Raw genomic sequence first — 16,398 nt, forward strand, 5'->3', positions numbered from 1 at the left:
TTTTCTTCTTCCTTTTTGTTATCTATTACATAAAGCACATCTCTTATACCACAATACAAATTCTGGAACCATACTATGCAATTACAAGCCATGTTACCTTTTTTTTGTCTTCCTATAACTTCAAACGAATTAGTGGTTTCTCTATTATGCACCCTTGTTTCCCCATACAGAAGAACCCTTTATCTTATCAGCCGTTTCACTTTTCCCTTATCGGAGATCTTACTTCCACAATGGTTTGTTTAAAGTTTCCATAGAATATCACTGAAGCCTGCTGAAAATGACGAAATGTGAAAAAAATTCCTGGGCCGCATATATAAAAGGGTGATACTTTTGCATTTGAAGGAAGCAACTCTTCCATCAACTTACCCCTTTATTATCCGATACATGTGTACCGAACAATTGTGAACCAGCTCTATCAAGGGTGTAATTGGGTGCGTGTGCTATAGACTTATTATACTTTTAGGTTACTTGCTTACGGCAATTTGTTATTGCATTCTTGACATAATAAACTTTTAATTTAAAAGTTATAGAAGTAAAAATAGTCCATATACTTCTCTGCGACATCTTAGACCTACAGCTCGTATATTTATTAGTATCTGTTGGAAACTAAGAAACGAAATGCCACAAGCTGATGGGTCTCTCGAGAATAAAGGTGCAAAGATTCATTTAGTTGTTTTGGTCCATGGATTGTGGGGTAACCGGTCTCATATGAATGAGATATGTAACTATTTGTTATCGTTGAATGATTCCAGCGCTGGCCACAAATCTCTTAATGAGATGATAGTTGTTCATCAAACTCATCTGAACGAGGGTTATAAGACTTACGACGGAATCGATGTTTGTGGTATAAGAGTCTCTAAAGAGATCAAGGATCAGATTAACCATTACGGAAGCGATCATGTAGTGAAATTTTCGTTAATTGGGTATTCTCTAGGTGGGTTAATCTGTAGATATGCGTTGGGTGTTTTGTACCAGGCGCAGACGTTCAAGAAGAACGATATAGAGCTTGTCAATTTCATCACTTTTTGCACCCCTCATGTTGGGGTCTTAGCTCCCGGTAATAACGTAGCAGTGAACCTATTTAACATTATCGTTCCATTAGTGTTGGGGAATAGTGGGAAACAGATGTTCTTAAAAGATAAATATAATGGTTATCCTTTGTTATACGTGATGAGTTCACCAAGTTCGGTATTTTATAAAGCGCTGAAACAATTCAAATACAGAGCCTTATATGCAAATATTATTAACGACAAGAGAACCGCGTGGTGGACTTCGGGTATCTCAAAAAATGACCCATTCTTCGATGTCAATGAAAGGAACGGCCTTGGAAGGTTCCAATTTGTTCAAGGATATGAGCCCGTGATCTTGAATCATAACTCACCTTTGTTCATCGCACCTGTTGCCGATGAAATGGATTCATCTTATGACGAATTGGAAGAGTTACGAAAGGAAAACGAAATAGATCCACAGGACTATTATTTCTTGAATTACTGGTTCAGTAAGATGTTACGGTGGATTGCTGTCTTTATTAACTTAATCATCATTACCCCACTTTGGTTTATCTGGTTTATCATATCTGGTATAATGGAAACTTGTAAATCTACCGTTAGGGCCACTACATTTGCAAGGAAATATTCCATGTATTTTATAACCGAAGTGCTTGATATTTCAACCGACAGGACTGAGTCCAACGACGATACGTTTTCCATATCATCACCCACTTTGTTTGAGCCAGCCGAAAGTAACTACGAACTTCGAATCGAACACTCTTTGACCGATCAGAGAGATAATTTAATTGAAAGTTTGTTCGACGCAATTGAAAGGAAAGAAACGCGAACTGCAACGGTAGAAAACATCAACGATAAGGATAGCATCTATGAACATGATCCGAAAGTAGACGTGACAATAAGGGAGTTGGAACAGTATTCAGTAGAAGAGCTCATCTCGATGAAAAAACCAAACGTTTCCAGTGATAATTTCAACGATGAGGGCGAGCTGTTCAAATTGCTTTCAAACTTTAGCTTGAACATCAGCAAGAACCAATTGGATATTATCGAATCCTTGAATAAACTCTCTTGGTCCAAATTCCCTATCTATATTCGCAAAACACCAAGCACACACGCTGCATCGATTATCAGACATGCTGACCCTAATTTTGTCGAGGGTCATATAGTTTTGCAACATTTCGTGGACAATGTATTTCAACTTGCATAATAGTGATAATCACTGGCTTTGATAGATAAATGAAAAAAAAAAACACTAATCCAACTGTAACGTATCTAACTTGTGTCTAATTTGATTTATCCAGTCATCATTGAAAGGATTTATCACACTTTTCAAATAATATAATTTGACTTTCTGGAAGAAGGGTACGATAGCATCATCCTCGCGCATATTGAAACCAATTACAATCTTCAGACCCTTTTGGCCCAAATATTCCCCATAGACAACGATCTCGTGCATTTCAAACAAGTAGAACGGTGGGGCGTCCATGTTACCTTTTGTTGTCTCGCCGAAATAGTCTAATGCCAAATTTGATAAGACATTGTATTTGATCTCAAGCTGAGATGATTCTGTATCCATTGCATGCACAAGTAAAGGTCTATCATTTTTGTCTAAGAGAGATACGAATAGCGTTTTCAGCATCTTATCTGCCGTCGAGGTTGTCATATCTGTCAAGTTGTATCTCCCCGGTAAACTAGCGTCCACTTTACTTATTATTCTTTTGTCCTAGTATCTTTCTGTGAAGTGAAGCTAGCATTATTATACTTCATTTTCAGATCTTTCATCGTTCAGTTCTTTAGCCATTTCATTAAAATTCATACATGCACATACATACATACATATATTTGATACAGAGGAAGATATACAACGTATCATAGTAAGTTCTGGTTATCTATAAACCACGGGTAGTTGTTGAAGATCTCCTTCATTGCGAGACTCATTTTCTGCAGTCGCCAAACATTCACAAACTAGCCTTAATTGATCTAGCAGCCTGTCTGCCAAATACGACACATTCTAACAAGGAGGAACCACCTAATCTGTTGGCACCGTGAACGCCACCGGAAACTTCACCGGCGGCGTAAATTCCAGTAGCAATCGGATTACCTTCAGCATTTAGCACACGAGACTGTTCGTCAATCTTTGCACCACCCATGGTGAAATGAACTACTGGAGTGATTTTGCCCACGAAAATGGTAGAATCCTCCGAAAGAGTGGATGCAAATTGATTTTCCCTATGAGTACGACCAAATTGGTCTTCCTTTGAAATGTCCGAATAAGTGACCAATTCAGAGATCAAGGTATTGGCATCAATTGGCAAATCTTTGGCAAAATCTGCAACAGTTGTTTTTGTTACTAATTTCTTGAACATGTAGAAGTCAAGATTTGGCTTATAATTTCCATATAGATCCTCACTCATGACCATCCAGGCAGTTTGTGATTTGCATTTGGATTGAATAGCTGCAGTAACAGTGTCACGAGTGTTTAGTTCATTGGTAAACCTCAAACCTGTGTCAGGGTTCAATAAGATACCACCCAAACCTCTTAAAGCTTCAGCAGCCAAGAATTTCCAGTTGGACTCAGGGTCATTAGGATCGACAAAGCCTGTTGGATGAACCTGAATTTGGTCCATATCAATTAATTTAGCACCTAGCCTTTCTAGTAAAACCTGCCCTTCACCCAAAGTCTGATCACCGTTTGTGGTTGGTAAATCGACTAGATGTGGGGCATATTTTTCCAACAACTTCTTGTTGAAACCAAATCCACCTGTACAGAACACGACATTGTTTGTTTCAATGGAATGTGTTCCTTCTGAATCCTCGTAGACTACACCATTTACCTTATTATTCTCATCAAGTTTGACATCAATTACCTTGCTATTCAATTGGATCTTGACGAGATCTGCGCCATACGATTGTAACGATTTTTTCAAAGTGTCTACAATCTGGAAACCGGGTGGCAGTTTCCCGCTAGATCTATGGGTTCTTGAAACCGAATGACCACCCAATTGGGCAAGTTTATCCAACGGAATCTGATGCTCAGTTTGTAGCCAAGAAATAGCATTCGCTGAATCTTTGGCCAACTTCTCCATCAATGTCACAATACCTTTCCCTCTAGCAGATTTGATCGTATCATCTGCAAATAACTCCGGATTATCAATTATCTTAAGTTTTTCTTGAGTGTCGGTACCAGCACCATTAATACCGCTTGACGCCTTGATCGAATTACCACCAATGCTTCCTGTCTTTTCCAATAAAACTATTGGAATATTAAACTTCACTAGTTGGGTAGAGGTCGTTAATCCAGCTAATCCTGATCCTATAACTACAACGGGTTTAGACATGGTTGCTTGATTCTTTGAAAACAACGAGTAGACCAAATATACAACAACAAAAAGTAAAAGTATTTTAAGGTATCGTTGTCGCATTTAAAAATATACCCTGCTTATCATCGCTGATCAAATGTGAACGGACTCATGCTGAAATCTCGCTGATACCACTTTTTATACTTCAGAACCCTTTTTTTTTTCCTAACAGGTGAAAATGGCAGACAACAGCTGATCCAAGAAAAAAGAACGATACCACTGAACGGCTGAAACGACAAAACGTTCCATTGCTCCCTATGCATGTCTCAGAGATTCCAGTATTTCATGATGATGACACATGAAATGACACCCGAGTTCACATTTTCTGAATGTAAAATATATTTCAGTTGAAGTGAAGTCTATATATTTGGATATACTTTACAAAGGAGTTTACGCTGTGTAGAAACCATTAGTGTTCGACTCATTTAAGTCAATAACTGTGGTCGATGGCGACTTAAAGCCGTATGTAGTCAATCTCCCAAACATTAGAAAGAGCAAAGTTGAATGAGGAGAAAGTGAGGCATTGAAAATGTGCCTTTTTGAGCTTTTTCGAATGAAAACTATGCGAGTCGTTTGCAAAACGTATCTGCACATATTCTATAACTTCATTCGAACAAAGCGATACTTGCTTTTCGTATTGTCACCAACCTCATATATAGAGCCAACTTCTTCGAAGTATAAGTGAGGTAAGAGAGAAATAATGAAACCAAACGAACCAAACATATCAGTCGATTCCAAGGATGCTGATCTCATTGCTTCTGAATTACAAAAACAGAATGCTAGAGTGTTGTACATCTCTGAAACCACCTTTGTCCCTCTGCAATAGGGTAGTCCAAGCGCTGCTTGTACCAATGGTCCTCAAATGTATATGTTAGATAGATTAATATCTGTGAATCATTCCATTTGAATAATAAAATACGATAACAACCATAGGAAGTTAGATCATAAGAGAAAAATATGGATTTTTAAACGGAATCCAAGACTCGCTAGTGACCCAGCCATGTAGGAAGTACAAAACGATGACATTGTACTGATCAATAGCACGTGTAGTCTTGGATGTTGAACCACCGACTTGAAATACACAAAGTATTTCAAAAGTGCTCTTTCTTGTCAAGAAACGAATGAGACAGCAAAGGTGCCACATTCGCATGGTGATGTTGTCAGAATAGTTCAACCTCATTGGAGAATGCAATTCCAATAGTAAAGTAACGCTTATTTTCTTCAATAAGAGAAGAAAGTATTACTGTTTGTCCGTGTATCCAATTAGCATACGTCCTTTATTGAAAAAAGAGGCATCTTCTCAAGAATTTCTCAGTGAAATCACGAGCAGCCGCTTCAGGACATTTGTCTACCCTTCATATGGTAGAAGAAACATTTAAATTTAATCCGATAATGCCAATAATGTGTGTAATTAATAGTGCGTGTAACAATTAAAAGAATGATATGCAAACCATAACGCGTGAAAGCCAGTAAGTACAATCAGTACTTGTAAGTCTTGATATCACTGATAGGGTTACCATGGATATCAAAATCAGTAGATTCACTACGGTAGATTTTTGTTGGACCGTTAGTGTCGAATGGGTTTTCCTTTGCGTATTGGAAAGTTTCCAAGACAGCAGACTTAACATTTTCCAAAGTTTCTCTGGTGACTTGGTAGTGGAAAGAAACTCTACCACCCATCAATTTGACCCCATATTTCAAACCTTTCTTGACAAGAACGTCTGGGTTCATCTTTGCCTTTTGCAAGTCCAAGAAGACGAAGTTGGTGTCAGCTGGAGACTCCAATGGAATACCGTTATCTTTACAGAATTTAGCCAATTCGTGGGCCAACTGGTGAGAGTATCCCATCTTAGTCTTCCAGTCACCGTTCACAGCGCAAAGTGCCATTCTGCACATAATACCTGATTGTCTAACACCACCACCTTGTTGTTTTCTGAAATGGTTACATTTCTTGACAAACTTGTTGCTACCAACAAGAACAGACCCCATTGGAGCACCCATGGACTTAGATAGACAAATGGAGATAGAGTCGAAAATTTCACCGTACTGTTTCAAAGAGACACCGGATTCGACAACTGCGTTCCAAATTCTAGCACCGTCACAGTGTAATTTGATATCGTTTTCCAAACACCACCCTTTGATACGGATCAATTCTTCCAATGGGTAAACGATACCGTGCAAAGTGTTTTCCAACGATAACACTCTTGTTGGCGCACCGTGAATATCCCCGTCGTCCGGGATGTAATGAGCCTTGATATCTTCCAAAGTCATATAATCACCGTTAGATGGGATCACCGGAGTGACCATCGCTTGAGACAAGATTGCCAACCCAGCTGCTTCATGAGTATAAACATGAGCTCTGTAATCACACAAGATAGAGTATGGAGGTTGGAATAGATGCGTTCTCAAACCAATTTGGTTCGATAAAGTACCAGAGACACAGAATAACCCGGCTTCTTTACCAGCTAAACGAGCTACGACGGTTTCTAGCTCAATGGTGTCGACGTCTTCGTTATAGACTGCATCACCGATGGAAGCATTGAAAGCAGCTTCCAACATTTCCTTAGTTGGAGTGGTGAAAGTATCAGACCGAAGGTCATTGGCAGCTGAGGTGTAAGCTGGCTCTGAAGGAGCAGCAGCAGTAGATTTCTTATCAGAAGCAGTCATTTATGTTGAATTGATGTGATTTAGTTTTATTGGAGGGGTTGAACCTAAAATAAAATGGAACTGGTAATGTTGTTGTGGATTCACTTAAGTCAATAAAGTATATTATATATAAACAAAGTGACTAAATACAAAATATAACCCGTTAGGTTTGATCCTTTGCTATATATGATTTTTATATACTGCTCTCACCATTTATAATCAAACAATATTTATCACTCAAACTGCCGATGAGTAACTCGACCTGAAATATTTCACTGCTTCAACTTTTTCCAGCATTGAGGCAACAAACAGAAAAAACAAAAAAAGGAAGAAGAGCAAGAGCCAGTAGCCAAAAACCCTTGGCCGGGTTAACCGAGCAGAATGCCCTAGAGCAGTTTACACTGGTAGTGGTGGGAAATGCTTATTGAAAAATTGTCAAGAAACCATTGGCTACTTTCATTCACTTCAGCAACTGAAAAGTCAATAAGAAAGAAAAAAAAGCCTCTTGCCTGGCTCCAGCCTAACTCAGAGAATTCCCTCTAGGTTATAAGGTTTAGACAGGTGCATTTTTCCATTTCTGTCGCTAATCCTTGCCGAGAGAGAAACCTGGCGAAAATTTCCTACGGTCCCAGTCTCGCCCTAGCAGTGACTTATAGGCGGTTCCTGTGCAGTGTCATGTTTTTCAGGGTACATAAGGTGGTGCGTAACAGCCGGGTAAGAGATGAAAAAGAAAGGAAAAGTGACCAAGTGAGCATATGTTGTTTCTTTTGTCTTTGTCCTTTGATTTCTTTTTCTCTATTCTATGAAGGTGAAAGAGCATGTGGCTGAATAAGTGAGTAAGTTAGTTAAGGTTCGCGTACGGTAATTTCCTAAATAGGAAATTACCGTCGTGGGCAGCCAGCCCACGCTTCCCGTCCACCGGTGGGGCGGAAACGGAATTGCCGCCGCATTCGGCGGACAGGAAGTGAGTCACGTGGGTCGCTTTTCTCTATCTCGCTTAGTTCTGAATCACGTGACCTGAAGACTGGAATACCCTTTTCTTGATAATATCTATCATATTAGAACAGAGATTAAAACAGACATCAGAACTAAGATCAGTTAAAGATCGATGTTGAAACCGCAATTGTTCGTTAGTACAATAGTTTAGTTGCGAGTTGACGTGATAGAAATTATATTCGCTTGCCATGGACGGAATGGATAGGATTGAATTCTTGAAGCATGTTGCTGCTCAGAACGACACAACAGGACTACGATTCAAACAACCGACATGGCACAAGCATCTGAAGCGTAACAAGAATGCGAGACAGTTGATTTCAGACGAATGGAAACGTCTTACAAATACAAAGGAAAAACAGGATGGAGAACCTGAAGACCCAGACCAAAATAGAACCAGATTATCATACTTTAACGTACAGGCATATCCGTCTACTAAACCTGCAAAGAAGTACTGTGATGTGACAGGCCTGAAGGCTCACTATAAAGCTCCGAATACCGGGTTAAGGTTCCACAACAGCGAGGTATATTCGCTGATAATCAAACCTATGGCACCGGGCGCAGAACAAGCGTACTTGAAGCTAAGAGGTGATCATTTCGTGTTGAAATGATCTAGGCCTTTGAAGTTGTGTAAACCATAGTTTATTAGTTATATAGGATAGTCAATTAATGGATATTCATTCGGAAAAATCTACGAAATGTAGAAGCGACATAATTCCATTCTACTTCTAGTATACCTCTTGCGATGACAAACGGTAGCATTTTCCGGTAGAGTGCTTCTTCCTTCTAGGTTTTGGTGTTGATGTTTTTTTATAGTTTCAACATCGGAAAGTTTACAAAATGTTCTGGGAACTAAAATTAATCATTTGGTGAATCAATGAAAACATCATCGGTAAAATTATAAAAGTACATATTTAATAAAGGCGCAAAGACGCCATCCCGAGACTGGAACACTCAGAACTGTAAACATCCAGCTTGCATATTTGGCAGCTATGATCACTTATGCTGCTTGCACGTTGTTTGCCGCAGTTTGATTATGGTATAGACTTTTCCAGTTTTTACATATTCCGGTGTTCAAGATTGTTGGCTTGTTGAATATCGAATTACCACAATCGACCAAAGTATCTGTGGATAAGATTACTCAAGAAACTATAACTCTACATTGGGAGAATGAGCCTGATTGTATCTATTCATCAACAGGGCTAGACGAATCGCATCACAGATTCAAAGTACTATCGTATAAACTTTACTTGAACGGGAAGCTAGTTGGTAATTTTCCAAATACGAAGAGAACTTACACATGTGTTTCGTTACAGGGTTTGAAGCCAGGGCAGCAGTACCAAATAGATCTGGTCACCGTTAACCAATTGGGTTTCACTAATAAGCTACCTAATGTGTTTGTCATGACGTTGCCTGTTAATACTAAACTTACCACAGATGCTTCTATGTCGCCAGACTTCCCAGAAGAAGCTCAAGTGATAGAAGATATAACTCATCTGATACCTGCAGAAGTGAAATGGAGAAAGCCTCTGATGATTACGCAATCCTCAAAAACTATCACCCCTTCTTATTCTTCTTTAACTACTCTTAACGATCTAGACGGGTTTTCAATCCAAGACTTGAAGAATATTTTAGTTTGTTCCCAAGAGGATTTGCATGATGTCTTGCAGCAATTTTCGATGACTTTACAAGATTTCAATGACACGAAGCTGCAGTTACAAATGGAACTTGATAACTTTAAAGTTCAATGGAATCATGAAATCGAATTGAAGAAATCTATGAAATCCACAATCAACTCTTTAGAATCATCAAAAGTATTGTATGATTTGAAAAGGGAAAAATTGGAAAGGTCAATCAAACAATTGGAAACTAAGATAGCAAAAATGAACTCTGACATGGAAGCTTGGGCCAATACTGATGATATTGATAAGAAAAAATCGACATTAGACATTAAATATGAAAAGATGTTAACAGAGTTAAACAATGAGATCTCGGCCACGTCCAGGCAAATAAAAACATTACAAAATGTGATTATAGAACAAGAGGACGAAAATAAAAAACTCAAACAGTTAAAAAAGCATATGGATAATGAACCAAACGGTTCAGGAACGACCCAGGTTCAATCAGCAGATGGTACAACGATCAATTGGACTCAAGTGATGAAAAGAATTAATGATTCTACTTTATCCAAGTCAGGGTTATTGTCTTCAAGCGGTGATGATCTATTGAATACGTTACCGTCGCAATCTCAACTAGTGCAAACTATCAGATCGGAGATTGACATGGACTCTAAATTGGATAATCAATGGAAAGCCTCTAAACATTTGTTTAACAAAAGAATTGACCAATTGGAGAAAGTATGGAAAGATATGCAGGCGGAAAATACACAACTTAAGAATGAACTTACATTACAGACATACTCGATGTCTCAACAACCTTCACAACACGGTATTAATGGCGATCTTGCTGGTCAGAATCAACCCCAAGCGCATCAATTACGCCTGCATGATCCTTCCTCCTATACAAATTATAATACATCTGGATCTTTGCTGGCGCAGACCGTCGCTTCTGCTCCATTTAGCTCTTGGCTGCAACAAGGACAGCAGCAGCAGCAGCATATTGACCATAATCAGATTCCTCACTCACATGATCACGCCCATAGTCCTCCTTTGTCAAGTCATGAAACTTTTTACCACAATACTGAGTATGAGGATTCCTCGCATCTGATCTCAGCTCTTGAAAACATGGTTTCTGATGTTGGTGACAAACCAAGAACAACGCTGTCCTTCACAAATGACCAATTGGATGACTACTGGAACAGTTCGAGTCAAATATCTCGTCCTTTCAGTCCATCAAGCCAGCAGCACCATTTGCAGCAGCAAGCACCTCAACATATGGCGTCTATCGGGTCATCCCAATCATCTCTGTCGCCTGCCCCACAATTCAAACAATCCGATAGAAACATTTTGGGGGTTCTTAACGATCCTCAAAATGATGACGTTATCTCTTTCCAGTCAGCACTGAACAATGGTCCAGCATCATCACCGATGGTAATTCCTTCTAAAAGCATGCATTCTGTGCCTGATACGGCATTTTCGCCATCCTTCCACAGCATCTGGAATGACAGCACTGTTGCTTCACCACATTCTTCCAACCATGTGAGAACTGATAGTCAGCAGAAATCGTGGGTGTTTAACCAGCCTGTCGAAATACCTAGCGAACCTGCAACAGAGAGACCAAAGGAAAGTTCAACTCGTCGAATGTCTAAACTGTTTGCCAGAGGGACACAGTTGTTTAAATTACCAAGTCATGACTCACAGGCTAGTTAAACCTTCAACCAGCCAGTTGACAATATTATTATAACTTACTAATCTTTGGTTGGTATCATCATTTTCATTCATAAGAATAGAATAAAACGTCATGCTGTGGATATGAGAGGCAATCATTAAAAGCGTATATAGTACAACTATGATAAATATCATTCCCCTTATATACTAAAGCCTAACTTCTCGTAGCTCCGATTACTACAACCCGAGTTGCTTCTTTAACTCATTCTTTCTTCTTTGCACCAACCAAAGTTCGACATCTTTTAAGGATGGAACGTCAAAATTTGGTATCACAAAAGAAGGGTCCCGATCAGAAGAATGAATAGTTGATCGAAGTGAGCCAGTACGTTTCTTCTCATATTCAAGAAGTTCATCACTGTTATTTCCTACAAAATAGTCGTCTTTCAATGTACTTTCCCATCGTTTGATTTTCCTCTGCAACTCCGCTTTCTTTTCCTTCCCACTTCTTTCCTTCTCTCTTTGTTCCTTGGATTCCCTCAATAATTTTTGAACCTCTGGTAATTCTAAAGCTCTACCGAAATACCTTTTCCCATCTATGAGGGTTCCGCCTGTGGTATTTAACTGCTTCCTCTTCTTCAAATCTGGACCCTTTAACTTATTTCTGATATGGAAATCCCATCTGCCCTTCTCCTGGAATAGTTTATTGAGTTCATCGTTTATTTCCGTGATTTGAGACTCGTTTAACGATGGATCATGAATCTGTGTCACACGTTGACCTATCTCCTTCACAAGCTCGTTTCTCCATCGAAGTGCTTCATCCAACTTCGTTACCTTATTGATCCTGGTAGGTCTTTTCAACCGCGAAAAATCCTGATAACCACCGGTTTCGGCAGCCTGTAGCTCCTGGTATCGCACGAGAACAGAGTTCGCTTTATTCACGTTACGACTCATCGTTACTTCGCCCTTTCTTTACCTCGATATCCCGTATAATCATCGATTTAACTCTCTGGTTTTCTTCTTTGGGATTGGTTCTTGTAGTTTTATTTCATGTCCTTTCATCTTTTCTTAATATCTGTCAACATAAAAAAAACATAATAACATGAAATCTATACAGATAGAAGACGACAAGATAGTTACAGATTAAACAGTGCTATAAATTCCGTGGGCAACGCGATCTGATCTACTAGAAAGCTTTCGTTGGTCACTCCAAATATTCAGGGTTTATAGCTGTGTTCATTTGCTGGTTTCTACGGCGAGAATAATCTGAATCATAACTAAAATCAAAAAAAAAGATGCACATCAATTCTGTGGTTAGGAACTATAGGTTCCTCATCGGGGCCTTAACTGCTTTGATGTTGCTTCTTTTGCTAAGGTCGTCAGCATCTCCACAAGTTGGTTCATTGGCGAACTCCAATAAAGTCGACACACCAGATGGGCTAAAAGTTCCTGGTGCTTCTTCACCAATCAGTCAAAATATCAATGAGGATTCACAAAAGCAAACAGCCAAAGACCACACATCCCAGAATTTGGAATCTGGTTCCAATTCCCTTTCCAAATCTCAGTGTACTGAGGGTCATAAGTACGTGGTTATGATTGATGCCGGTTCTACTGGCAGTCGTGTACATGTGTATGAATTTGACGTTTGTACCCAACCACCAACTTTGATTAATGAAACTTTCGAGATGTTGAAGCCTGGTCTATCTAGTTTCGATATCGATGCTGTGGGAGCCGCTAAGTCCTTGGATCCTTTATTGAAAATTGCTATGGATGCGGTTCCAAAGGATAAGAGAAATTGTACGCCTGTTGCAGTTAAGGCAACCGCAGGTTTGAGAATGTTGGGTGATGAAAAATCTTCAAAGATCTTGGCACAAGTTCGTAAACATTTGGAACAGGATTATCCATTCCCAGTGGTCGATGGAGATGGTGTTTCTATTATGGATGGTGAGGAAGAAGGTGTCTACGCTTGGGTCACTGCAAACTATCTGTTGGGTAATATTGGCGCTGGTTCTAAATTACCAACGGCAGCTGTTTTCGATCTTGGTGGTGGTTCTACTCAAATTGTGTTCGAGCCAAGTTTCCCTCCTAATGAAAAGATGGTTGATGGTGAACATAAATACGAGCTAAGTTTCGGTGGTCATGATTATACTCTATATCAATTTTCTCATTTGGGATATGGTTTGATGCAAGGTAGAAATAAGATTAACACTGAATTGGTCAACGTTGCGATCAGCTCGGGAACCATTACTAAGGGTCAAACTGCAAGAACTTATGAATTGAGCTCCCCATGTTTACCTCCGGGAACCACTGCTGAAGGCGAGAAAGTTAAGATTAGTGATGACGAAATTTATACTGTCAACTTCAAGGGTCCAAAGGTTCCGGCTGGTCCACAGTGTAGATACCTTGCCGATAAGATCTTAAACAAAGACGCTAAATGTAACACACCTCCATGCTCATTCAACGGTATTCATCAACCATCGTTGGTCCACACCTTCAAAGAAACAAGTGATCTATATGTGTTCTCGTATTTCTATGATAGAACACAGCCTCTCGGATTACCATTATCGTTCACTTTGCAAGAATTACAAGATTTGGCAAGAACTGTGTGTAACGGTGAAGAAGTTTGGGAAAGTGTCTTTAGTGGTATTGAAGGATCCCTGTCTGAATTGAGCAAAGAACCACAATGGTGCCTAGATTTAAATTTCCAAGTATCACTATTACACACTGGTTACGACATCCCATTGCAAAGAGAGTTGAGAACAGCAAAGACGATTGCTAACAATGAGTTAGGATGGTGTCTAGGTGCCTCTCTACCACTATTGGAGTCTGCTAATTGGAGCTGTAAAGTGTCCAAGGTTGAGTAAAGGTAACTCAATTCGAAATTTTATAATCATATACATCGTTTAACAAAAATACACGTAAATACGCTAGTAAAACACCAATCGGTCGTTGCGTGGCCAGAAAGGATTGCAAACTAATAAATTGTGTCGATATATAAGTTTTGGGGCTCCGAAAGAGCGTCATTTACCTGATATTTTTTAGCTTCCCCGTATTTTCAGTAATATCTTATCTAAGTGCATCACTTTCCTTCAAAAACATGCTGAAGCTTAAAAGTAAATGAAAATGTCTAAGAGAAAGGGAAACACTCAATTTGTGGAAAGAAAAGCTTGAAAGAGGTTCCACTCAGACGGATTCTATAGGTGCAAGGAAACGAATCGATAGTGTTCTGCGAAATATGGTTGAAGGACACCCTTTGGAGAAGGTTCTGAGTGCTAGTGCACTAACTTCAAGCAGTAACAGCTCATCAAGAAGTAGTATTCCCTTGACATTTGAAGTCACTCATCAACACAAGACTCAGATCAAGCGGTTCCAGAATGTGTTAACTAGTGATAGTGCCACCCAAGATGACGGCAACGATGACCCTAGTAGAAATCAAGGGAATGAGGTGAGTGAACAATTTCATTTGCTGCAGTATCCTGAGCAGCATCAACATCAACATCAAAATAAACATCAACATCAACATCAGCAGCAGCACGAAAAAGGAGATCTGGACGAGGTGCTCTGTACCCAACGGATGTTCAGGAAACTATCTACTGGGAGCGATGATGTGAAAAAGGTTTATTCGCATGCACAGCTATCGTCCACTGCACATGGAGTGAGATTATTATCCAAAAATCTATCCAACACCAAAGTGGCATTAGAAGTTAAGAAATTAATGATAGTAACTAAAAGGCAAGATGATTCTTTGATCTACTTGACAAGGGAGTTGGTAGAGTGGATCCTTGTCAATTATCCAACGATAGATGTTTATGTGGAATACGGTTTTGAACGAAACGAATCTTTCAACGCAAAAGAGTTGTGTAAAGACAGTAAATGTGGTTCGCATAAGATTCAATATTGGTCTCCAGAATTTGTGAAAGAACACGAAGATTTCTTTGACCTAATCATAACACTTGGTGGAGATGGCACAGTATTATACGTATCATCAATTTTCCAAAAGAATGTGCCACCGGTCATGTCATTTGCCTTGGGGTCTCTAGGATTCTTGACGAACTTCCAATTTGAAGACTTCAAACATGCTTTGTCCAAGATTTTACAAAACAAGATTAAAACTAAGATGAGAATGCGACTATGTTGTCAACTTTTCAGGAAAAGGATCAAGAAAGTGGACGAGGAAGCACGCAAGACGCATATTAAGTACACAATGGAGGGAGAGTACCATGTTTTGAATGAACTTACGATTGACAGAGGTCCTAGTCCGTTCATTTCAATGTTAGAATTATATGGAGATGGATCTTTATTAACAGTGGCACAAGCAGACGGTCTGATCATAGCCTCGCCCACTGGATCCACAGCGTATTCCTTAAGTGCTGGTGGTTCCTTGGTATACCCCAGCGTCAACGCTATTGCAGTTACACCAATCTGTCCTCATACTCTAAGTTTCAGACCCATCATCTTGCCGGATAGTATGACGTTAAAAGTGAAAGTCCCAAAGGCTAGCAGAAGCACCGCATGGGCAGCATTTGACGGTAAGAACAGAGTGGAAATGAAGAGGGGCGACTACATAGTGATAAACGCAAGTCCGTATTCATTCCCTACACTCGAAGCCCGCAGCACAGAATTTATTGACAGTATCAGTAGAACATTGAATTGGAACGTCAGGGAATCCCAAAAGTCGTTCACACATATGCTCTCAAGAAAGAATCAACAGAAGTACGAAATACACACCGTGAGAACCAGGCAGGATTCTGAAGAAGAGGAAGAACTCGAAGACGACCAAAGTGATGATTATTCTACTGACTCTGACAGTGAACTGAACGAGTAAGGTCGGAGAAAAAGTTAATACCGGAGGAAATAGCGGATTTTCTGAAGATCTGCAGACTATTTTCGCAGCTCACATGTGTTTTTATAAACCGAACTTTTACCCAATTAGTATAACTGAAATGTCTTGAGAGTGTTTATATTTACGTTTACCATTCTTACCAGTAATCTTCCTGCAAACCCTACAACTCCATACACACTTTGTACACCACTCTTCACTGGTTGACCCCCCCATTCATGTATTTTTATTTCCTATATAGGAAGCCTAAGAAACAATCACAAGTTTAT

General features: G+C 39.5%; 9 protein-coding genes across 9 annotated transcripts; 5 read left to right on the plus strand and 4 right to left on the minus strand.

Moving 5' to 3' along the window:
• Positions 1-618: 618 nt before the first annotated feature.
• KLLA0_F16709g (lipase ROG1 family protein) lies at positions 619-2,214 on the plus strand (the record flags this gene model as incomplete). Its single annotated transcript, XM_455830.1, has 1 exon — positions 619-2,214. One exon carries the CDS (start codon positions 619-621, stop codon positions 2,212-2,214), a length of 1,596 nt encoding a protein of 531 aa, XP_455830.1.
• Positions 2,215-2,259: 45 nt separating this feature from the next.
• Positions 2,260-2,670, minus strand: TCA17 (Tca17p; the record flags this gene model as incomplete). The annotated part of the gene is made up of 1 exon (XM_455831.1): positions 2,260-2,670. The coding sequence occupies one exon, from the start codon at positions 2,668-2,670 to the stop codon at positions 2,260-2,262; it is 411 nt and encodes a 136-aa protein (XP_455831.1).
• Positions 2,671-2,965: 295 nt separating this feature from the next.
• FRD1 (fumarate reductase) lies at positions 2,966-4,429 on the minus strand (the record flags this gene model as incomplete). Its single annotated transcript, XM_455832.1, has 1 exon — positions 2,966-4,429. The coding sequence occupies one exon, from the start codon at positions 4,427-4,429 to the stop codon at positions 2,966-2,968; it is 1,464 nt and encodes a 487-aa protein (XP_455832.1).
• A 1,416-nt stretch (positions 4,430-5,845) lies between these two features.
• GLY1 (threonine aldolase GLY1) lies at positions 5,846-7,033 on the minus strand (the record flags this gene model as incomplete). Its single annotated transcript, XM_455833.1, has 1 exon — positions 5,846-7,033. One exon carries the CDS (start codon positions 7,031-7,033, stop codon positions 5,846-5,848), a length of 1,188 nt encoding a protein of 395 aa, XP_455833.1.
• A 1,163-nt stretch (positions 7,034-8,196) lies between these two features.
• IES6 (Ies6p) lies at positions 8,197-8,616 on the plus strand (the record flags this gene model as incomplete). Its single annotated transcript, XM_455834.1, has 1 exon — positions 8,197-8,616. One exon carries the CDS (start codon positions 8,197-8,199, stop codon positions 8,614-8,616), a length of 420 nt encoding a protein of 139 aa, XP_455834.1.
• Positions 8,617-9,408: 792 nt separating this feature from the next.
• GTA1 (Gta1p) lies at positions 9,409-11,334 on the plus strand (the record flags this gene model as incomplete). Its single annotated transcript, XM_455835.1, has 1 exon — positions 9,409-11,334. One exon carries the CDS (start codon positions 9,409-9,411, stop codon positions 11,332-11,334), a length of 1,926 nt encoding a protein of 641 aa, XP_455835.1.
• A 195-nt stretch (positions 11,335-11,529) lies between these two features.
• Positions 11,530-12,243, minus strand: ISY1 (Isy1p; the record flags this gene model as incomplete). Its single annotated transcript, XM_455836.1, has 1 exon — positions 11,530-12,243. The coding sequence occupies one exon, from the start codon at positions 12,241-12,243 to the stop codon at positions 11,530-11,532; it is 714 nt and encodes a 237-aa protein (XP_455836.1).
• Positions 12,244-12,584: 341 nt separating this feature from the next.
• On the plus strand, positions 12,585-14,153 carry GDA1 (guanosine diphosphatase; the record flags this gene model as incomplete). The annotated part of the gene is made up of 1 exon (XM_455837.1): positions 12,585-14,153. The coding sequence occupies one exon, from the start codon at positions 12,585-12,587 to the stop codon at positions 14,151-14,153; it is 1,569 nt and encodes a 522-aa protein (XP_455837.1).
• Positions 14,154-14,524: 371 nt separating this feature from the next.
• Positions 14,525-16,114, plus strand: YEF1 (NADH/NAD(+) kinase; the record flags this gene model as incomplete). Its single annotated transcript, XM_455838.1, has 1 exon — positions 14,525-16,114. One exon carries the CDS (start codon positions 14,525-14,527, stop codon positions 16,112-16,114), a length of 1,590 nt encoding a protein of 529 aa, XP_455838.1.
• Positions 16,115-16,398: the final 284 nt, after the last annotated feature.

The sequence above is a fragment of the Kluyveromyces lactis genome (assembly GCF_000002515.2).
Source record: "Kluyveromyces lactis strain NRRL Y-1140 chromosome F complete sequence".
NCBI lineage: Eukaryota > Fungi > Ascomycota > Saccharomycetes > Saccharomycetales > Saccharomycetaceae > Kluyveromyces > Kluyveromyces lactis.